Source organism: Anomaloglossus baeobatrachus, chromosome 1, assembly GCF_048569485.1.
Source record: "Anomaloglossus baeobatrachus isolate aAnoBae1 chromosome 1, aAnoBae1.hap1, whole genome shotgun sequence".
Classification (NCBI taxonomy): Eukaryota; Metazoa; Chordata; class Amphibia; order Anura; family Aromobatidae; genus Anomaloglossus; species Anomaloglossus baeobatrachus.
This window is the reverse complement of record NC_134353.1, coordinates 867199046-867223322: the sequence shown is the minus strand read 5'-3', so window position 1 is coordinate 867223322 and position 24277 is coordinate 867199046. Positions and strand designations below refer to the sequence as shown.

General features: G+C 46.4%; 1 protein-coding gene across 2 annotated transcripts in view; it reads left to right on the top strand.

The window, feature by feature from the left end:
* Positions 1-19922, top strand: part of NLN (neurolysin) — a 164024-nt gene extending 144102 nt beyond the window's left edge. For both annotated transcript variants that reach the window (XM_075342516.1, XM_075342524.1), the window contains exons 10-13: positions 1252-1438; positions 3071-3199; positions 12332-12468; positions 16563-19922. In XM_075342516.1, the coding sequence (XP_075198631.1) occupies positions 1252-1438; positions 3071-3199; positions 12332-12468; positions 16563-16694 (585 nt within the window). In that variant the 3' untranslated portion in view covers positions 16695-19922. The remainder of the gene's footprint in view (positions 1-1251; positions 1439-3070; positions 3200-12331; positions 12469-16562) is intronic.
* The last annotated feature ends 4355 nt before the right edge of the window (positions 19923-24277 follow it).

Sequence of the window (24277 nt, the reverse complement as noted above, 5' to 3'; positions counted from 1 at the left end):
AGAGACAGAGCCACAGGATGACAATGAAGTCGGGTGAAGTTCATCCGCGTTCATTCTCATCACCCGACTCTGTCTGTGTCTGCTGTCAGCGGGCATGTAGCAGAGCTAAATTGCCGGGGGACTGCACTGACAAAAATGCATTCAAAACGCATGTAAAATGCATCCAAAATACATGCGTTTTGGATGCATTCTTTTTATCAAAACGCAGTCAAGTCTGCCAGAGGGTGCATTTATTTCTGCACTGTCAGGACGCAACGTGCGCATGAGCCCTTAAACTCCTATTCCCTGTCCTTTCAGGAAAAACTCCTAGTGGGATTACAATGACAGGTAAATTCTATACACCGTTCATAACACAGGATCCACCATTCACTGTAAGGCCGTGTGCTCACGCTGCGGATCTTGACCCAGATTTTCAGAAATCTGCAGCAAAATCTGCATGTCCATTGTGAAGCTAGCAAAGTCTATGAGAATTCAGAAGTGCTGTGCTCACGTTGAGTATTTGGTGCAGATTTCTTTTTTTTCTGCACCAAATATGCAAGGGAAATATAAGCAATGTGGGCACAGCACTTCTGAATTCTCATAGACTTTACTGGCTTCACAATGGACATGCAGATTTTGCTGCAGATTTCTGAAAATCTGTGTCAAAATCCGCATGAAAATACGCAGCTTGTGCACAGGGCCTAAGTGATGTCACAGCTGACTCTCCCCTCTCAATCACTTTTGCACACTCCCATTAGATGCATCAATATAAAAGGGTTGGAGTCCGTTCATTGCTGCTAATGTATAAGTTCATTTTGCGAAACTATAGGAAGTTACAATCTAAAATACCCCAGTGGTCAGATTTGTATTTCTTCTTTTAAAAAAAGCTTATATGGAAAAAAAAAATAGTATTTTTTTTTTTGTATTTTGTTGTGTGGTATAATTGATATATAATAGCAAAACCTTTTTAATTATTTGGTAGATTTCTGTAATGATTTGTGCTTTGAATACTAGTTAATATGTTTCACATTAAAGCTTTAAAATATAGGGTAATAAATTATCCATTTTTTTTATTTATTTAAACCTTGAGATTTTGCTATTTTCAGCCAAGTGTTGCATAAAAACTTGCTCAGTTAGATACTTTTTCTTGAAAATACTCTTCAAAAAAGAAAAGGACCCTAAAATAATATGTTATGATAGTATTATTACCAATGTGCTGCACATACAACCCTAAAATAATATGATTTACAGTAATTTTTTTCTACTTTTTAGACAAACTTTGCTCGATTTAGCGGAACAAATGTTGAAACTGATTTTGTTGAGGTGCCATCACAAATGCTGGAGAACTGGGTGTGGGAGAAACAGGCCATACAGAGGATGTCCGCACATTATGTAGATGGAAGTCCAATACCAGATCAACTACTGGACAAATTAATTGAATCCAGACTAGCCAACACAGGTAAATAATAATAATCTTTATTTCTATAGCACCAACATATTCCGCAGCGCTTTACAATTCAGAGGTTCATATACAAACAAGTAATAGTTATAGAAAATACAATAATTAAAGCAAAAAAGACAACACTGCTCATGAGAGGTTACAATCTACAATGGGGTGTGGGGGGGGGGGTGGACGGAACAAGGTACAAGTGTTTTATTTACAATGACAATCCAGCCATCTGAAAGAAATGGGGGATAAATAAAGGCCGCCTGAATCAGTCAGCCAAAACTTTGAGATGCTTTTGGGTGCGGTTGAGTTTGACGGGGGTGGGGGGGGTTATGCTCTGAGAAGTCGTGGAGGAACTATGTGAATTGAATTCGATTAGGGAGTGTGATAGGCCACCCTAAAAAGATGTGTTTTTAGGGAATGTCTGAAGCTGAGTAAGTTTAATAAGTCCTAGTTTCTTGGGGTAGAGCGTTCCAGAGGATTGATGCTGCTCTGGAGAAGTCTTGGATCCGGGAGTGGGAGGTTCGGATTAGTGTGGATGTTAGTCGAATGTCGTTTGCAGAATGTAGAGAACGAGTATGGTGATAGACAGAGATGAGGGTGAAGATGTAGGGGGGTGCCACACTGTGGAGAGCTTTGTGAGTAAGAACAAGAAATTTCAATTGGATCCTGTGATATATGGGCAATCAGTGCAATGATTGGCACAGAGAGGAAGCATTCGAGTAGCAGTTAGCCAGATAGGTTACCCTGGCTGCTGCATTAAGGATGGACTGTAGAGGAGAGAGTCTAGTTAAGGGGATTCCAATTACTACAGAATTGCAGTAGTCAAGGCGGGAGTGGATCAGGGCCACAGTGAGGATTTTTGTAGTTTTCATGGTGAGAAAAGGGTGGATTCTAGAGATGTTCTTGAGGTGTAAGCGACAGAAGCGGGTGAGAGATTGTATATAGAAGGTGAAGGAGAGATCGGTATCGAGCATAACCCCCAGATATCGAACCTGCTGCTTAAGAGTTATCGTGGTGCCACATACAGAATATACAGATACAGATTCTACTACTTCAATGCATCATGGAACGATGACAAAAATAGAAGTATTAAAAGTTTATTTTAATCAAATGCAAAGTGAATAGGGATGAGCGGACCCAAACGGTAAATTTCTGGGTTCGTACTGGACAACTAGTGTTCGAGGCTCAAATGTGAACACTGACTTCTCACGGAAGTCTGTTGTCGAGTTCGGCGTTTGGATTTTAAATAAAGTTTGCTGAAAGAAGAATGGGAGATAAAAGGACCCCTAGCTGGACATATGGACATCTATGAGCCAACATGTAGATCTGCTGAGCAGCCGCGACACATGCTTTGGTGGACTCAAACAGTCCATGTATTACAAGGCCGCCTTATCCCCTTACAACAGCTTTTACAAAGCATCTTGGGAAGACAATTGCAGCTCTCAGATTAAGTCTTAATGATTTTACCTTTTTAAAATTGCGTTTTAATCTGAAAGTTACGATATATAAAGGAAAGACTTTATTAGAACAGGATTGAATGTGTTGCCTCAACTGATCTGCCCCTGATTCTAAAGATAAAACTCACCCGTCCTCATTGAAATACCGTGTCCATGCTGAGTAACTTGAATTTTTGTGTCCCAGGTCTTCTGACTCTTCGCCAGATTGTTCTCAGTAAACTGGATCAGTCTCTTCATACAAATTCATCAGCCGACACAGCCAGTGAATATGCCAAATATTCCCAGGAGATTCTAGGGATATCAGCTACACCAGGTACTGTATAATGCGCATCGTCCCGACTATAGACAAAAGTACATTTAAGATAATATAATTTCATTTTTATCTTACTAACAACAATAAAGAAGTTGATTTTTTATCTTTTGTTTTTATAAATACTATAAATGTTTTTCTCAGTCTCTTCATTCGCGGACACAGAACCGTGGGATAGTATTCTACCACTTGGAGGCTGTATTTCATAGGATAGAAAATTGGCTCCTTCCCAGCAGACTATACCTTGCTTGCTAGCCACCGGCTTCCTCAGTTTTTTCTAGTGTCTATTGGAGGAAGGTCTCTATTATACTTGTAGTTGATACTATGTTCTAACTCTTTTTGGTTTTTTTTCCGATAATCGGGTTTCCAGGTAAAAGAGTAAGACCACACTCTACTTCACCCACGTAGCGATGGAGAGTACAGGCTGTAGTATTCAGGCTGTATCCTGTCATTTCAGGTTGGCCAGACTGCAATACCTGACTGGAGTCAGGTACAGGGCGGAGGTCGGTTTGCCAGTTAAGCTCCTGTTCTCTCACCTCACATAGTGCTCCCTTTATTGGAGCAGAAATCAGCCAGTCTTCAGGACTGGTAAAGTGTTACCCTGTTTGGTGTCCCCTCGGGCAATCTGATGAGGGCCCCAGGGATGGGGGAGGGGGGGTCGCAGCAGACAGTGTTTTTGTGGTTGTCAGTGGCTTCTCTCGCTCACCAGCTTGATGATAGCAACCATGTTCCCAGCCTGAGGGCTTGGTTTCCGGTCATTGATCACCTAGATGCTTTGGTCCAATTAGAACAGCAGCTGGTCATATGGTGCGGAAATGCATTCCGGCTGTCCTATCGGAGCAACGCCTCTCGTCCCACCCCTTCCAGTCTGTTTCTTCATCTGCCAGCGGCGTCGCTAAATTTGACCCCGGACATACGCTAGGACATCCCTCACCTCGAGACCTCACTGTGCAGTGTTGATGCCTTCACATCACAAGGGTGCTTTCTTGAGGGATCTCGTACAGTGTAGGCTTTTCCCATCTGGGAGCTGATATTTATTGGGCCATCCAGTGGCATTCACTCTGCTCACCGGTTTTCTGTTCTTCCCCCATCTTGCTCCTTCTAGCTTTCGGATACCTGAGTCAAGGGAGGACAGTGCCCACCCTCCGGCCAAATCCACACTGGTTAAATTTTATGCATGTGTGTAGTAGCAAGTTTGCTTAACGGACAGTCTATCTCTTATTGTTCAGCCTGTACTCCTCCCTCTTCCTTGCAGATGTCGGCTCAGGTGTAGGGCTGGGCATACCCGGACTGAAAAAGTCTGTATCCACGCGGTTTCAAAGTTGCCTGAGTTCCGGACCCAGGATTCTGGGTGTTTGATCCAGCACTCGAGAAAATAAAATAAATAAAGGAAAAATAAAGAAAATAAGAATGAAGCGAGTGCTTCGTACTTACCCAGGCTCCGGCCCAGCTGAATGCTGCTCCTGCGCTGCTTTGCGCTGCTCCTGTGGTTTCCCTGGGCTGTTCATTTCGTATGCATGGCTTTCCCCGCCCACCGGCCGGCCTGGCCTCTGTGATTGGTTGCCCCCCTCTGTGATGGCGTCTGCCTGCCTTCATTGCTTATCGCGGCTCATTCATTCTCTGGAGCTCACAGCGGGCAGTCTTGTTCTATAGCGCTCGCTGTGAGATTCAGATGTAGCAGAGTTGGAATCGCCGTGCGATATCATGTGGATTACATCGGATCAGCAGGGTGTTGGGGGGTTAATAAAGTGGTGAAAGAGGGTGTGTTTTTTGTTTTTTATTCCAAATAAAGGATTTCTTTCTGTTTGTGTTTATTTACTTTCATTTACAGATTAATGATGTGGGTGTCATAGACACCTGCCATCACTAATCTAGGGTTTAGTAACAACTGTGCGCTGTTATTAACCCCGTATTACCCCAATTTCCACTGCATCAGGGCATTCGGGAAGAGCTGGTAAAGCGCTGGGCTTGTCATATCTAATGGATGAAGCAATTCCGGGCACCTGGAGGCTAATAATTGCAGGCGGGGTCTCTCCAGTCTTAGAATACCAGTCTCCAGCTGTGGGGCTTTATCTTGGCTGAGTATCAAAATTGGGGGGAACCGCACGTCGTTTTTTTTAAATTATTTAAATTAAAAAAGCCGCATGCGGTTCCTCTTCTTTTGATACACAAACAAAATAAGCGCAAGCTGAGGCTGTTGCCAGGGGCTTTATCTGTTTTGGGTAGCAGAATACCGTGGGGGACCCGCCGATGCCGTTTTTTTGCGAGTCCACCTAGCTCTACTCAGAAGTCCTCTGTAATTACTGAAGATAATGTGTCCCCATCTAGCTCAGGTGGTCATTGAACTAACTAGGGTGTTCAAAACACTGGTTACTGTTCTGTACCGTTTTCCGGTGACGTCGGCCACCCTGGAGCTTTGGCTGCTTCTGCTAGCGAGTCAGACCCTCCAGTGACTTGTCATCAATATAGAAGGTCCCAGCTGCGATCTAAGCATCTGTGAATTTCTTCCCCTTCTCCAGTTAGATGCGCAGCAGGTTTTTCTTCTTCACTTAGGGGGTATTACGCAGAATGATGAGATTTGAGTTTCAGTGTGGGGATTGGTATTAGACCTTATCAGGTTAGTAGATTTAGAGACATGGTAGAGAGTCTAATTACAGCAGTCGATTCTTCCCCAGGGGTCAGATCAATGGACCTCCTGCCATCATGTGAGACAGGGTTCTTTAGAAGGTGTAAGCATGTGGCTAAGGCTTTTGCTGTCCATGAGAAATTTACTGAGGCACTGCAAAGAGCCTGGGAGCACCCGGCCAAACGCTTTCAGAACAATAGTTGCATAGAGGTGTTGTACCCTTTCCCAGAGGAGTTAACGGTATCCTGGTCTACTCTTCGTGAGTTTGCATCATTAAAGGATACCACAGGTAGATGCATTGAGTCTGTGGCCAAGTCTGTATTTGAGGCATTAGCGTCTGCCCTTTGTCTGGCCTTAGCAAGTACCTTGGTTGCTAAGATTGTTTCAGCCTAGGCTAAACACCTGCATCGCAGTTTTTTGGCCGGATCCCAAGAAGTGGATTTAGCTGAAGTGACAGATCAGATTGCACAGGCAGCTAAATATCTTTGATGCAGCGGAATGTTCCTCTTAGGCTGCAAGTAATTGTGTAGCTATCCACCGCATGTTATGGCTTAAGATTTGGAGAACAGATTTAGCCTCAAAGTAGTCTCTTACAGGGTCACCTTTTCATGGGGTCCTGTCTCTTTGGAACCAAACTAGATAAAAATTATTGCAGATGTCATGGGTCGTAAAAGTACTTTTTTGTCTTAGGCTACAGTCAGACGGCTGTTTTGGAGGCGGGAAGATTTACCTCTTTGTCCGATTCGGCAGTATCCAGCTCTGGAGATCTGTACCCATCAGAGACTTTGTGCATGTCAGGTAGCTAAGACAGGGCCCTTCAAGCCAGTTTCCACCTGGCGGCCTGCTGAGCCCAGTGGAAATACCTCTGTTTCCAGAGGCAACAGAAGGATTGAGGCTTGATGGGCGGCTCCCACTCGGGGATTTTGTCTGGGTGGGAGGTCGCCTACTCCTTTTTCAGAGGGTATGGATTGGAGCAGTCAGTGATCTTTGGATCAGTGTGGTTGTCTCTTCAGGCTACAGAATAGAATCCATTTCACCAGATTGGCTTTTTAGAACTTGTTCTCCCAATTTCACTCTGCATAAGATCTGGTTTTGATCTAGCCATATGTTCTTTGTTGCATGCAGGAGTGATTACAAGAGTCCCCCCGTCAGAATTTTTCAGACCTTTTTATATTAATCTTTTTGTTATTCCCAAAAAGGACGGCTCCGTGCCACCGATTTTGGATCTCATGTGTCTCAACAAGTGGGTGCGCCTACATCTTTTCAAGAATAAAGCGTGCTTTACATGCTACGACATCGCTAGCAATTGCTAGTGATATCGAGCGTGTAAGCACCCGCCCCTGTCGTGTGTGCAATATCATGTGTTCGCTGCTGTAGCGAACATTATCGCTACGGCAGCGTCACACGCACTTACTTGGTCGTCATCGTCACTGTGACTGCCGAACAATCCCTCCCTCAAGGGGGAGGGACGTTCGGCATCACAGCGATGTCACCGCGACGTCACTAAGCGGCCGGCCAATCAAAGCGGAGGGGCAGAGATGAGCGGGACGTAACATCCCGCCCACCTTCTTCCTTCCATATTGCGGCCGGCGGCAGGTAAGGAGATATTCTTCGCTCCTGCGGTGTCACACACAGCGATGTGTGCTGCCGCAGGAGCGACGAACAACATCGATAATCAACCATTACCGATTTTTGGTTTTGGAACGACATCTCCATGGTGAACGATTTTCACCATTTTTGAGGTCGCTTAAGGTCGCTGGTCAGTGTCACACGCTGCGATATCGTTAATGACGCCGGATGTGTGTCACTAACAACGTGACCCCGACGATAAAACATTAACGAAATCGTAGCGTGTAAAGCCCCCTTAAGTGCCTCCGCTCCATCGTCATGTCCATGGAAACTTGCGAGTTTCTTTTGGCGATTGACATTCAGGACACTTATGCACGTTCCTATTTTCCGGCTCACCAGCATTTCCTGCGGTTTGCTTTCGGCCATGAACGCTTTCAGCTCAGGCCTCTTTCATTTCATTTGGCCACTGCGCCCAGGGTATTTATGAAAACTTTGGCCTATTTTATGGCACTTCTCCGCTCCAGGGGAATAATGGTAATCCCTACTTGGACAACATCCTTGTCAAGACTTTTTCTCAATCCCAGAACTGGGAGAGTTTGCAGGTCGAGTTACACACCCTGATCCGTTTTGGGTGTGTGGTCAACCTGTCAAAGTCCACGTTAGCTCCCACTCAGCGTTTACAGTTTTGGGAATGATTCTTGACACTTCTCAGCGGTAGTTTCTTCTCCTGGAGGGGGGAGAGTCTAGATCTTTGGTCCTCCATCCAAATCCTGAGATGTCCAGACAACCTTTCTCTAGTTTTGCATTAGGTTGTTGGGACAAATGGTGTCAGCCTTTGAGGCTGTCCCGTTTGGTCATTTTTATTCAAGACAGTTGCAGAACGCTTTTCTGGCTTGTTGGGACAGGTCATTGCAGTCCCTGTATCAGCCGATTCGTCTTCCACTATGTTGCTTACAGACCCTCAGATGGTGGTCAACCTTACCCCTTCTGACTCAGGGTCGCTCCTTCCTGTCTATTGAGTGGTAAGTTCTGATTTCAGATGCCAACCTCACAGGTTGGGGAGCAATTTATCGTCATTTTGCAGCCCAGGGGACACATGGGAGTCAGAAGAGATTTCTCCCAATCAAAATTCTGACGCTGCAGGCAATTCATCAGGGTCTGCTCCACTGACAGCACCTACTACTTCGATTGCCAATCAAGATTCAGTTGGACAGTGCCACAGTGTTACCATATAGTATCTGTCAAGGGGGGACTAAGGGCGGCTTTGCACACTACGACATCGCAGGTGCGATGTCGGTGGGGTCAAATCGAAAGTGACGCACATCCGGCGTCACTTGCGATGTCGTAGTGTGTAAATCCTAAATGATACGATGAACGAGCGCAAAAGCGTCGTTATCGTATCATCGGTGCAGGCTCCGACATTTCCATAATGCCGGTGGAGCGACAGGTACGATGTTGTTCCTCGTTCCTGCGGCAGCACACATCGCTGTGTGTGAAGCCGCAGGAGCGAGGAACATCTCCTTACCTGCCGCCGGCCACAATGCGGAAGGAAGGAGGTGGGCGGGATGTTTACATCCTGCTCATCTCCACCCCTCCGCTGCTATTGGCCGCCTGCCGTGTGACGTCGCTATGACGCCGCACGACCCGCCCCTTAGGAAGGAGGCGGGTCGCCGGCCAGAGCGACGGTCGCAGGGCAGGTGAGTGCATGTGAAGCTGGCGTAGCGATAATTTTCGCTACACCAGCTATCACAAGATATCGTACCTGCGACGGGGGCGGGTACTATCGCGTGCGACATCGCAGCATCGGCTTGCGATGTCGCAACGTGCAAAGCCCGCCTAAGAGTCAGTCCTCCATGGAAAAGGTAGCAAAGATACTTGATTTGGCAGAAGACAATGGGCTCTTGATGCTCGTGGTTCACATTCCCAGGGTGGACAATTGGGCAGCGGAATTTTTAAGTCGCCAATGGATAGATCCAGGGTAACGGGCTCTTCAATCATAGGTTTTCAGTGAAATCTACCAGCATTTGGTCACACCAGACATTGATTTAATGGATTCCAGGCTAAACTACAAGGTACCAAAATTCATCGTAAGTACCCGGAACCCTCAGGCAGTTGGGGCCGATGCTCTAGCAATCTCTTGGTCGCAGTTCTCGCAGCCATACCTCTACCTCTTCTTCCCAGACTTCTCAAGAAGAGCAGAGCAGAGGGGGGTGCCAGTCATTTTAGTAACTCCGGATTGGCCACGAAGATCTTGGTATTTGGATATCATCAATCTTGTGGTCGAAGTTTAATGGCCTCTTTCGAATCGCCCAGACCTTTTGTTCCAGGGTCCATTCTTCCATCACAATTTACAGCTGGTCACTTTACTGGCATGTCTGTTGAAGCTGAGATTTTAAGAAGGTCATGTCTCTCGGATATAATCAATCAAACTATGATCAGAGTGCATAAACCTTCGCGTTGTATTTATCATCGCACTTGAAGAGCATATTTTTGCTGGTGTGAGTCTTTCGATACCTTTCCAGTGGTGTTTTCTTTGCCATTACTGCTGTCTTTTCTGCAGTCTGGGTTGGAATCAGGGCTAGTGCTTGGCTTTTTTAAGTTTTATATTTCACCTTGGCTATCTTATTTCAGCAGAACCTAGCGACTGATCCATAGATCAAGACTTTTCTCCAGGGTGTGGAGCCTGTGTGTCATAGGTCGTGCCCCTCCCTTTCATGCAGGCTCACACACTGAGCCTACATCTTTCTCTGCTCATGTCTGCTGATCTAGTCAATAAAATGTTATAAGAGGCGATCAAAACATCACAACTGCCCAAAAATGGTATTATAGTAAGTTCCTTGAAGCTAGCAGAATATTGTTTTCTCTTTTTCCAACCCCAGGGACAGCTTTGGGACATCCCATGGTTATGTGTACCCTCCCCTCAATGAAGCGACAAAGAAATGTAGATTTTTGGTACTTGCCATAAAATCTGTTTCTCGTTAGTCCCAGAACACTGCTCCCCTCTTTTTTTGTTGCCTATTGGGCGAATATTAACGTTGTTTTCTCTTGATAACCAGTTATAATTTTTTATTCTTTTCTCCTCTTAGTCACAAAACAGAGGAGGCCGGTGGCTAGTCTGCTGCAGAGGAGCCAATTTTTTATTCTATGTAATACTAGTGTCAGCCTTCAGGTTGCGTAAGCAGAACTGTGGAAACAACAGGCGCAAATTGGGTCTTACCAGGTATAAAAGAGTGACGTAGATGTGGGAGAGACACTCACCTTATCAGGTTGTGCAAGTCACAACCCCTCAAAAAGCATGAAAGTAACGTGGTCGGCAGCAGTCCCGTAGTGTTGAGCTGGTTCGCAGAGTAGAAGAAAGAACGGGTTTGAATACCGCGCCAAGACCACAGATGCACCGAGAGTATGGAAGAATTCCTTTATTTACATGGGTCTACGCGTTTCAGGGACACTTCCGTCCCCTTCATCAGGACAAACACTAGGAATAAATACCTTTTATTGAAACCCGTTCTTTCTTCTACTCTGCAAACCAGCCTTCAGGTTGCAGCAGACTATCTCATGGTTCTGCGTCGCCAAATATAGACTTCAAGAGATGGATTTTACAGCGAGTACCAAAAATCAAATTTATTTTTTTTTATTATAGTTCTGTTTTTTTGCCATAAGTACAATTATATTCTTGTTTTTTGTTTTATTAGACTACATTCACCTAATTGTTCGACGAAGAACTGTAGCAAATCTGTATAAAAATCGAATATTAAGTCAGCATAGTTAAATTCACATTTGTCACAGATTTTGTTCCAAAAGGGTAAAATCTACAGGAAAAACTCCCAGCATATATTGACATTCTGTGGGCTTAAAAGCAGCATCATAGCTCCATTTTTGCCGCAGATTGTTTTTAGCAGCATGTCAATAGGATTTGGTATATCATCCACCTTTAGTTCAGTGTATTTCATGATCAGGAAGACGGTTACAATACACCTGTTATGATTCACTTATGGCTCTGCTCTGTGCAGAGCCATTGTGTCCTAAGTGTTTTCTTGTCATCTGTATTCTCCAGGTTCAGGCTCGGGGGTAGGGGCCTATTTGGTCGTGCCTCGTTCCGAGTGATCGCTCTGCCTTATCTTAGAGCTGTTTTACCCGGAACGCTGCCAGTAATAGTTCCTGCTCTGCAGTGCATGCTTCTGGCTTTCGTGAGTTGTTCTGATCTTGTCCTTGTACTTTGCGTCTCATTCCCTGCCCTTCGTCCTTCCCGTATTGTCTGTACTCCTTGTCTCCCTGACCCTCGACCTGTTTTGTGACTCCAGTCCCACTCACCCTTCTGTACCTTTGTGTCCTCTTGGCTTCCGACCCTGGCATGTTCTCTGACCACGGCTCTGCTCCCCTTCTGTACCTGACGCTACTTTCTGGCTTACCGACCATCGGCTTGCACGTGACCTCTGCTTCTCTTGCTCCTCTGTACTGACGTGACCTCTGCTTCTCCTGCTCCTCTGTACTGACGTGACCTCCCGGCTTCTGACACTCGGCTTGATCGGCTACTCTGCAGACCGTTCCCAGCTTGGTACTAGTGACCCCTTGCAGGCAAGCGCCTAGGAACTCTACACCATTCCAGTGTACGTGCGACCTTGGTGGTGAGCGTTACAACACCAACTCAGCTTTCTCTATGGGAAGTCTGGTTGTTTCTGACAGCAGCTACCCTTCTCCTGCAGTTTCACAATTTCCATGCAATGGCAGGCTGCCAAAACATCTTTGGAGAGTCATATACCGACCAATGTATGGAATGGTTAAATAGATATTTTTATGAGTCTTATAACCCTTTAAAACTCATTGTTTTACATTAAAATCTCATCATTTGCAGAAAGTGGCCACTACATAGCATACATAGCATAGGAAGGTGTAACTTTGCATTTTTACTTGATCTGATTTTCGGAGCCTTTGTAATTTAGGTACCAACATGCCTGCTACTTTTGGTCACCTGGCTGGGGGATATGATGGACAGTATTATGGCTACTTGTGGAGTGAGGTCTTCTCTATGGATATCTTTTATAGTTGCTTTAAAGATCAAGGAATAATGAACCCAGAGGTAAGATTTGTTACATTCCTATCATAAGTTTTCTTTAAAGGGAATCTGTTAGCAGGTTTTTACTATCTCATCTGAGAGCAGCATGATGTAGGCAAAGAGATACTAAGTTCAATGATGTATCACTTAGATTACTGGGTGCAACGGTCCTGACACAATCAGAATGTTTAGATTTAGCCATGTAGCAGAGCTGAGAGAGCTGACCCCACCCACACCAGGCTTTATATAGAGATTGTACTTTGACATTGAGGTTTCAAACACAGGAAGCGGCGTGCCGTAATGCTGTACACATGACATTGTAGTACAGCAATGATAATCACTAAGTGATAAAGCCTTTAGTTTAAGTAAACAACAGTACACAGCCTGATAAGATAGGCATAGTTTTATTTTGTTTTTTATCCCCTACAACATGATGTTCTCACATTACATAGCAAAAACTTGCTGACAGATTCCTTTTAAAACAAGGAGAAATAGCTCTTGTTCTTCAATAGACTGTTTCTTCAATGACACTTGACTTGTCTTCTCAACAAAATCAAAGCGCTTAGCTGTGACTAAAAATCCTTTGACAATTGTATCTAGCCACGATTAACCCAGATACATCAAAAACAATATATAACAAGAGAAGGGAACAATTTCCATATAATTATTTTGTGACAGTTTAGATTCCAAAATTCATGTATTTATTTTTCAATGGAAAATGATGCTTATCTAAATAACAGTTTGCATTACAGGGAGTTTACCAGCACAAAATGACTGTTCAAACCAAGCACAGGCGATACATGGAGGGTCACACAGTTCAGTGTACCTTTTTACTTTTTCTATCTTTAAATGGGTATTAATGCAAATCAAAGAGGTGGGAAGGTGAACTGATCTGCTTGACCATGTCTTCACTTTTGTCAGCGGTACATGACTGTTCAAACCAAGCAGACTCCCTCTTAGGAGCTTTTCGCAAGAAGTCAAGCCCTCCAGTTATGTTTTATTGAAGGAAATGGAATTTATTGTTGGATTAGTGCATCTGCAGAGAAAGCTTCTTGTATTCTTGTATTACATGGCCACTGATTCATTTGATTGACCGACTTGTAATTCTAAATTTTGCTTATCACCAGATCAACTGATTACTGTGTAGCCTCCATTTTTTAGAGATCAGCCCAGCAGTGGAATGCTTTTTTAGTGGCTGACCGTACCAAGCTTTTCTGCAATCTTCCTGTTAAGATGGACTTCTTTAATCTATGACTTCCCACCATTAGCTTTAGGTGGCATTCACACATCCATGTATCATGGTCCATGTTTGGACTGTCTATGGGTACTGATACAAACTTGACCCGCGGCTAGTCTGTGACGTGGTCTGTGCTCAGACCTTGTGAGTGCAGCATTTGTGTTGGACTCGCCTTTACTTACAGGTCTCTACATATGTGTGTGTATCGCTTGGAGTCACCAGGGATCTGTTTCTTAGACTAGTTATCTGGGTCTTCTTGGCTCTTGATCTTGTAAGTTTGTTTTCTATAAAATTCCACAGCATTTGAGTAAAACATACATAGCTTTAATAACTGATCCGGTCTTTGATGCAGGAAATTCCTGGTTTGGGCAGCATGAATCGGCTGTTGACTTACCTTTTAAACCCCTTTATCTTGAGTATGCCTTAAGTAACAATGTACCTGTGCGCTCCTCTCCATTCTTACCTGTGCCCTCCTGTTCATTCTCACCTGTGCACTCCTCTCCATTGTCACCTGTGTGTTCTTATTCATTCTCACCTGTGTGTTCTTATTCATTCTCACCTATGTGTTCTTATTCATTCTCACCTGCGCGCTCCTCTCCATTCTCACCTGCGCGCTGCTCTCCATTCTCACCTGTGTGCTCCTCTGCAATCTCAACCAGGGTGCTCCTCTCCATTCTCACCTGCGCACTGCTCTCCATTGTCACCTGCCCGCTGCTCTCCATTGTCACCTGCGCGCTGCTCTTCATTTTCACCTGCGCGCTGCTCTCCATTCTCACCTGCGCGCTGCTCTCCATTCTTTCCCCCGTGTGTGTTCTTATTCATTCTCACCTGCGTGCTGCTCTCCATTCTCACCTGCGCGCTGCTCTCCATTCTCACCTGCGCGCTCCTCTCCATTCTCACCTGCGCGCTCCTCTCCATTCTCACCTGCGCGCTCCTCTCCATTCTCACCTGCGCGCTCCTCTTCATTCTCACCTGCGCGCTCCTCTCAATTCTCACCTGCGCGCTGCTCTCCATTCTCACCTGCGCGCTGCTCTCCATTCTCACCTGCGCGCTGCTCTCCATTCTCACCTGCGCGCTGCCCTCCATTCTCACCTGCGCGCTGCTCTCCATTCTCACCTGTGTGTTCTTATTCATTCTCACCTCTGAGCTCCTCTCCATTCTCACCTGCATGCTCCTCTGCAATCTCAACCAGGGGGCTTTTCTCCATTCTCAGCTGTGTGCTCCTCTCCAATCTCACCTGTGTGCTCCTCTCCATTCTCACCTGTGTGCTCCTCACCATTCTCACCTGTGCGCTCCTCTTCAATCTCACCCGGGGCGCTCCTCTCCATTTTCACCTGTGCGCTCCTCTCCATTCTCACCTGTGCGCTCCTCTCCATTCTCACCTGCGCGCTCTTCTCAAATCTCAATCGAGGCGCATCTCTCCATTCTCACCTGTGCCGCCTTCTCCATTCTCACGTATGCGGTCCTCTTCATTTTCACCTGTGCGCTCCTCTCCATTCTCACCTGTGCGTTCTCCATTGTCGCCTGTTCACTCCTCCCAGTCTCGCCTGTACACGCCTCTCTCCAGTCTCACCTGTGCACGCCTCTCTCCAGTCTCACCTGTGCACGCCTCTCTCCAGTCTCACCTGTGCACGCCTCTCTCCAGTCTCACCTGTGCACTCCTCTCCAGTCTCACCTGCGCGCTCCTCTCCATGCTCACCTGTGCGCTCCTCTCCATGCTCACCTGTGCGCTCCTCTCCATTCTCACCTGTGCGCTCCTCTCCATTCTCACCTGCGCGCTCCTCTCCATTCTCACCTGCGGGCTCCTCTCCATTCTCACCTGTGCGCTCCTCTCCATTCTCACCTGTGCACTCCTCTCCATTCTCACCTGCGCGCTCCTCTCCATTCTCACCTGCGCGCTCCTCTCCATTCTCACCTGTGCGCTCCTCACCATTCTCACCTGTGCGCTCCTCTCCATTGTCACCTGTGCGCTCCTCTCCATTGTCACCTGTGCGCTCCTCTCCATTGTCACCTGTGCGCTCCTCTCCATTGTCACCTGTGCGCTCCTCTCCATTGTCACCTGTGCGCTCCTCTCCATTGTCACCTGTGCGCTCCTCTCCATTGTCACCTGTGCGCTCCTCTCCATTGTCACCTGTGCGCTCCTCTCCATTGTCACCTGTGCGCTCCTCTCCATTGTCACCTGTGCGCTGCTTTCCATTCTCACCTGTGCGCTGATTTCTATTCACACCTGTGAGCTCTTCCCCATTCTCACCTGTGAGCTTTGTCCATTCTCACCTGTGCGTTATTCTCCATTCTCAATTGTGCACTCTTTTCCATTCTCACCTGTGCACTCTTTTCCATTCTCACCTGTGCACTCTTTTCCATTCTCACCTGTGCACTCTTTTCCATTCTCACCTGTGCGCTCCTCTCCATTCTCACCAGTGCACGCCTCTCTCTATTCTCACCTGTGCGCTCCTCTATTCTCAACTGTGCGCTCCTCTCCATTCTCACCTGTGCATTCCTCTCCATTGTCACCTGTGCCTTCTTCTCCATTCTCACTTGTGCCCTCCTCTCCATTCTCACTTGGGCACTCCTCTCCATTCTCACTTGTGCACTCCTCCCCATTCTCACTTGTGCACTCCTCCCCATTCTCACTTGTGCACTCCTCCCCATTCTCACTTGTGCACTCCTCCCCATTCTCACTTGTGCACTCCTCCCCATTCTCACTTGTGCACTCCTCCACATTCTCACTTGTGCACTCCTCCACATTCTCACTTGTGCACTCCTCCACATTCTCACTTGTGCACTCCTCTCCATTCTCACCTGTGCATTCCTCTCCATTCTCACCTGTGCACTCCCAGTCTACATGAATGTCTTACATGCCTTTCTTTTTCTCTTCTAGGTTGGATTGAAATACAGAAACCTTATCCTAAAGCCCGGAGGTTCTGTAGACGGCATGTCTTTATTGCAAACGTTCCTAGGTCGCGAGCCAAACCAAAAAGCTTTTCTCTTGAGTAAAGGACTGAGCCCTTAAAATAATATTCCTCCTCCCCATGTTTTATAATAGATCTTTTGGAAATTAACAGTTTTGACGACGTGCCAAATCATACAGCAACGTGTTGCAATATTATGCCAAATGTGTCTCGAGGCACATAAAATGGTCAGTTTCTACATCATCCATGCCTTACAGATGAAAAGTAAATCAATCAGTTTACTTTTCCTACAAAACTTCACTGCCCCACAGCGTGTCTTACAGTCCAGTAGGTGGAAATTACTAAACAGATGGACTTTTTATTTCACTTGTCGTTAAGCTTTTGTGGTCAAAAAAAGGAAAATCTCAATTAAGGAGTGTTACAAATTTGAAGCATGATTTTATAAAGTGCATGAATGTCTTCTCACTTTACAAATGAGGAAATTGTCTGAGGTTTATGATAATTTAACATAGGAGAGAAATGTGTGATCACTGCGGCCGCACTGCAGAGATCATCACCGATCAATGTCTGATCACTGGGGCCACACTGCAGAGACCATCACCGATCAATGTCTGATCACTGGGGCCACACTGCAGGGACCATCACCAATCAATATCTGATCACTGGGGCCGCACTGCAGGAACCATCACCGATCAATATCTGACCACTGGGGCCACACTGCGGGGACCATCACCAATCAATGTCTGACCACTGGGGCCACGCTGCAGAAACCATTACTGATCAATATCTAATCACTGGGGCCACACTGCAGGGACCATCACCGATCAATGTCTGATCACTGGGGCCACACTGCAGAGACCATCACCGATCAATGTCTGATCACTGGGGCCACACAGCAGGGACCATCACTGATCAATGTCTGATCACTGGGGCCGCACTGCTGGGACCATCACCGATCAATGTCTGATCACTGGGGCCACACTGCAGAGACCATCACCGATCAATGTCTGATCACTGGGGCCACACTGCAGGTGTCATCACCGATCAATGTCTGATCACTGGGGCCACACAGCAGGGACCATCACTGATCAATGTCTGATCACTGGGGCCGCACTGCTGGGACCATCACCGATCAATGTCTGATCACTGGGGCCACACTGCGGGGACCATCACCAATCAATGTCTGACCACTGGGGCCACACTGCAGGAACCATTACTGATCAATATCTAATCACTGGGGCCACACTGCAGGGACCATCACCGATCAATGTCTGATCACTGGGGCCACACTGCAGGTGTCATCACCGATCAATGTCTGATCACTGGGGCCACACTGCAGGGACCATCACTGATCAATGTCTGATCACTGGGGCCACACTGCTGGGACCATCACCGATCAATGTCTGATCACTGGGGCCACACTGCAGGGACCATCACCAATCAATGTCTGACCACTGGGGCCACACTGCAGGAACCATTACTGATCAATATCTAATCACTGGGGCCACACTGCAGGGACCATCACCGATCAATGTCTGATCACTGGGGCCACACTGCAGGTGTCATCACCGATCAATGTCTGATCACTGGGGCCACACTGCAGGGACCATCACTGATCAATGTCTGATCACTGGGGCCACACTGCAGGTGTCATCACCGATCAATGTCTGATCACTGGGGCCACACTGCAGGGACCATCACCGATCACAAAAAGGGAGATACTAAGCGACTTGGTTTCTTCACACTGCACAACCGAAGTAGACGCTCAAGCACGCACCCGACGTGTGATGTCCTCTGCCGTCTGCCAGTCCTACAACTCCGCCAGCTCCTCCTGACAGCGGGGCCCCACCTTTCGTTAACCATTTTTTTTTCTTATTTGCATATCATTAATGCGACTGAGCACATGAACCAGTAAAGGATAGGTGCACTAGAAGTGGGATCCTGATATCCGCAATGAACAATAGAAGGCGTCATTACAAGTGCATAACGCCAATGTCTACACAAAGAAGGGGTTGGGTTTTTTTGGGTTTTTTTTAAATCTGAGAAATTTTTGTGTTGTGCTTGATGTAACAGAGAAATTTACTTTTTAAAGGGAGCCTGTCACGCGGATGAGACCATTATGGGGTTACTCTTCTGGTTAATAGCAATAGGAAGGTGCCTGGCCCCAGTCCTGAAAATGCAGCTCTAATCTATTAGCCAGAGTGTAAAGTGGCTACAAAGCTGGTGTCTTGCTCTGGAGGACTCCAATGTGTAATGCCTCATTTCTCCTGAGCAGTTGCTGTCAGGTCTCCTCACACATTCGAGCTGACTGCTGGGGATTTCAGCTACAGGACAGCTGGTGAATCATCAGATTGCTTTCCGACATTTATTTTACTCACTTATATAGCGCTATTAATTCCACAGCGTTTTACAGACGTGATCATCACTGTCCCCATCTTAACTCACAATTTAAATTCCCTATCAGTAATGTCTTTGGAGTGTGGGAAGAAACAGAAGAACCCGGAGGAAACCCATGCAAATACAAGGAGAACATACAAACTCCTTGCAGATGTTGTCCTTTGTGGGATTTGAACCTAGAACCACAGGGCTGCAAGACTGGAGTGCTAACCACTGAGCCACTGCTGTCCTTGAATGAGGACCTTTCATCACTTTGAGAATGTTAAACTGGCCACAGGGAAAAACTTGCTAAGGCCTCTTTCACACGCCCGTGAAAATCACGCACGTGTTTCACGTACTTGTCAAAGATGCGTATTGCCCACGGTGAGCTGTGTGTATGGCACACGTGTGTTCTCCGTGTGTTATCCGTGATAACACACGGAGAATGGGAACTTTCAACTCACCTGTCCCTGGCTTTGCTGTCCGTGGTGCTAATCTTCGGTCTCCGGTCCTGCCGTCTCCCCGCTGCTGCTGCTTCCGGCCGCAGTGAAGTGAATATGCAATGAGCATAATGAGCGGCGGTCGGCAGCAAGTGACAGCAGCGGCAGAGACAGGAGGGCTGGAGAAGGTGAGGAAAGGGGTTTTTTTTTTTTTTAATAGACACATGTCTTTTCTCCGGTGCGTGTCACACGGAACACATCCGTGTGATCCGTGTGTGTTACTTGTGACACGTTTGCGTTCTGTGTGACACCCATGATGCCGGAGAAAAACGGACATGTCGGCGTGTGGAGCACACGGGCACACGCAAGTACGGAACAGACACAAGTTCCGTGCAAAAATACGTGTGCCCGAAACTATAGGAAAACATATGTCAACGTGTGGCCGTGTCTCTGGTATGTGAGGAAACTGTCCATACACGTACCGGAGGCCCGAACGTGTGAAAGAGGCCTAAGTGAAAGTGAAATATAGTTCTCCTGGGAGCACCGGCTTTCGGTCATACAGACATATCACCAATTTGAGTGATGTCTGTACACAAGCTCAGCGCATTGACTGACTGCCTGCTCTGCAGTGCATCAATGAGAACCAGCAGTCATGTCAAAGCTCCGAGGCATCCATGCATCGCTCAAAGTATGGTGAGTAGTGACTAGCCGCAACAGCGTGACTGAAAGCAGAGGCACCTGGGAGAAATTAAGTTGTTTTTTTTTCCCCAGGTTCTGCACTTTTAGTACGGCGTCCATCATGCACCTTCCTAATGCTATTGTTCTGCAGATTAAAGGGAACCAACCAGCAGGATTTTCATATGTAAAGTAAAGCTATACTTGGCCTAGGATGCTGAATGTAAGCATAGCTTTTGTTCAGAGATTGAATGTTTTATTTCAGAAACATGTGCAAGTAAAGTTCAAGCAATGCACTCCTATTTGATTGACAGGTGCAACAGGAAGAGAATATGTGGGTTGGGTCTTGCTATCAATTCCCACCCGTCTGTTTGCCTGCACCGGAATTAATGTCTATGACAGCAACAAGGGGAGGAAGGCCAGGCACGCATGCAGGGGCGGGAGTACAGTAGATAGCAAGACCTGACCCACATATTCCCACCCCTATTGCACCTGTCAATCAAATAGCAGTGCATTGCTGGAACTTTACTTGCACATATTTCTGAAATAAAACATCCAATCTTTGAACAAAAGCTATGCTTACATTCAACATCCTAGTGCCAGTATAGCACTGACTTTACATTCTTTATGAAAATCCTGCTGGTTGGTTCCCTTTAACTCCATATGTGCATATTATTAGCATTTTCTGATGTGACAGATTCCCTTTCAGGTGTAAGTCATTAAAGGTTTGTCTCATAAACATCACCTATGCATAGATAGATGGTAAATGTATCATCACTGGGGGTCTGCCCATTGGTCACGGGAACTGGAGCTCCAAAGTACTTTTGCATGAATGAAGCGTTACTGAGCATGTGCGACCACTACTCCACTGACTGCCTATTGGAGTGGTAGTCGCACATGCTCAGTATACAGGAAACTTTAGTCTGCCTCTATTTGTGGGACAATCATTTTAATAACTAAGAAACAAATCATATCCTGGAAGACATTTGTAAATTATGTATTTATAGGTGTTTTTTTAGATTGCAGTAACTGCATTTTGATTACCATTGTGATAACCAGAACATAAAAAATAGATAGTAAAGGCCACTTTACACGCTGCGATATCGGTACCGATATCGCTAGCGTGGGTACCCGCCCCCATCTGTTGTGCGACACTGGCAAATCGCTGCCCGTGGCGCACAACATCGCCCAGACCCGTCACACTAATTACCTGCCTAGCGACGTCGCTGTGACCGGCGAACCGCCTCCTTTCTAAGGGGGCGGTCCGTGCGGCGTCACAGCGACGTCACTAAGTGGCCGCCCAATAGAAGCGGAGGGGCGGAGATGAACGGGACGTAACATCCCGCCTACCTCCTTCCTTCCGCATTGCCGGCGGGACGCAGGTAAGGTGAGGTTCCTCGTTCCTGCGGTGTCACACGGAGCAACGTGTGCTGCCGTAGGAACGACGAACTACATCATTACTGCAGCAGCAACGATATTCGAGAATGGACCCCCATGTCACCGATGAGCAATTTTGACCATTTTTGCGACGATTCAAAATCGCTCATAGTAGTCACACGCAAAGACATCGCTAAAGCGACCGCATGTGCGTCACAAATTCCGTAACGAGATCGCTTTAGCGATGTCGTAGCGTGTAAAGCTGCCTTAACTCACAAAGGTCCTCCTGATAGGATTTGTTTTCTGCGTGTTGGTAAACGCCTGACACTTTCATAGCTGCTTCAGTTACTTTAATTATTGTAGAGGTCACACATTGAAGGCTCGTTGTGTTGGCCGTGTGCGAATATTACATTCTACACTCCAAAGTCACGAGGAGCGGCTGGCAGCCAGACAGACAGACCGGGCTGGTCAGATTTATGTTCTCCAGACTGGCCAGGGGGATCTGTTACACCTCAGACTTCTCAGGAACAACTGGGGAAGGTTACATGAGAGGCCAGATGTCACTTGATTTAAATATAGTTAGGGATAAAATAAGATTTCTTTTGATACACATGATCTACTCAGACCTCGCACTTACTCTGTAGAGGACCGCCACCTTTTTTTTAGCAGTTTACACTTATTCTGCAGATCGCTCTCTGTGTTGAGTAGTTCAGCATCTATTATTATGTTGAATCCATCAACAAGCAGATGAGGACCGGTCTTTTCCCACTCATTTACACAACACTTTCTGAACATATTTTAAGTGGCCATGATTAGATCCTTGAAGGAGGTGGTCTCATAAAGTCGACTCTTGTCCATTTTTCCCATTAAAAGGAATATGTCGGCAGGTTTTTGCTATGTAATGTGATAGCAGCATGATGTCTGGACAGCGACCCTGATTGCAGCGATGTACCACTTAGTTTACTGGGTCTAGAAGTTTTGATAGTCACAGTTTTCTCTCTCCTGTAGAGCTCGGAATGCTGAGCTTGTGTATAACCCCGAGCCGCACCACTGATTGGTAGCTTTCTGTGTACACTGTAGTTTGCCAGAGAGTTGCTAATCAATGCTGGGGGTGTGGTTGGACTAGGACACATGAGGCAGCTTGTTGTGTAGTGATAATCTCGTACTGATAAAACCACATCACTGACACATCACTGGAATCAGGATCTGTGCTCCTATATTTTGTCTACCTCAGGTTAAATAGCAAAAACCTGCTGTCAGATTCCTTTTAATTACGAACAATATAATTACGAACAATATAGATGTTGGGTCCAATTCAGAACCCTCTACAGCCGATCTGGTGTACATGGACTGCCATTTTGTATTTGTATAACTACAGCCCCTTTCTGATGAGTCAAACCAAATTCATGCCCTATTCCCAATCATTTGAATCTGCCTTTGGATGCTGGGGCTTAATACTGTTTTCCAGGAGGTCCCAGGTAACTTCTGTTGCACACAAGATTTTCGATTTCTTGTTGGAGCTTGGGAGGATTTGTTTGTTTTTTGAGGATCTTAAGGGTACTTTACACGCTGCAATATCGGTACCGATATCGCTAGCGAGCGTACCCGCCCCTGTTGGTTGTGCGTCACGGGCAAAACGCTGCCCGTGGCACACAACATCGCTAACACCCGTCACACGGACTTGCCTTCCCTGCGACGTCGCTCTGGCCGGCAATCTGCCTCCTTTCTTAGGGGGCAGTTCTTGCGGCGTCACAGCGATGTCACACGGCAGCCGTCCAATAGAAGCGGAGGGGCGGAGATGAGCGGGACATAACATGCCGCCCACCTCCTTCCTTCCTCATTGCCGGTTGAGGCAGGTAAGGAGACGTTCTTCGCTCCTGCGGGGCCACACCTAGCGATGTGTGCTGGCGCAGGAACGAGGAACAACAACGCTACTGACCAGACAACGATTTTTGGTAAATGAACGGCCTCTCATATCCCAACGATTTTTGTCTCTTTTGCGATCGTTCAAGGTCGCTCCTGCCTGTCACACGCTGTGATGTTGCTAACGACGCTGGATGTGCGTCATAAACACCGTGACCCCGACAATATATCATTAGCGATGTCGCAGCATGTAAATGGTCCTTTACAGCGTATTCAGGATAGCAAGTGTTAAAAAAACAAAAGGTTGTCTAGCATTTTGTAAGAACTTTCAGGGTCTAGTTATAATCCACTCTTCCATGTGTTTCCAGCACACATGGTTCCCTTAGTTATACCATGAAAAAGGGTGCACATGCGTAGGTTAGAAAGAACTGATAGACTATCGATGATGCTTAACAGTAGATCACTGTAAGATAAATGTTACAAACTAAGGCCCCTTTCACACACCAGTTTTTTGCCATCAGTCACAAGCCGTCGAATTTTGAAAAAAATGGAACCAACAACTGATGCCACTGGATCCGTTTTTTCTCATTGACTTGTATTAGCGACGGATGGCCTCACGTTTCATCCGTCGAAAAATGTTTGTCTGTCGGATGGAGACAACGTCCACAAACGTTTTTTATGTACGTCAAAAAAACAGACTTTGACGGATCCGTCGCCGTCCGTCATTTGGTGGAATGGAGACCTGTGGGCGCAGGATCCGTCGTAATCCGTCAAATGATGGAATTTGGCGCCGTAGCCCTTTTTTTATTAACTGAGCATGCTCAGATGGGTTGTAAAAACACAGTTGGGCTGAAAATTAACTGATGCGACGGATCCGTTGAAAAAACGGATTGTGACTGCTGGCAAAAAACTGATGTGTGAAAGGGGGCTTCCCCGTTTGGTACTTGGTTGAA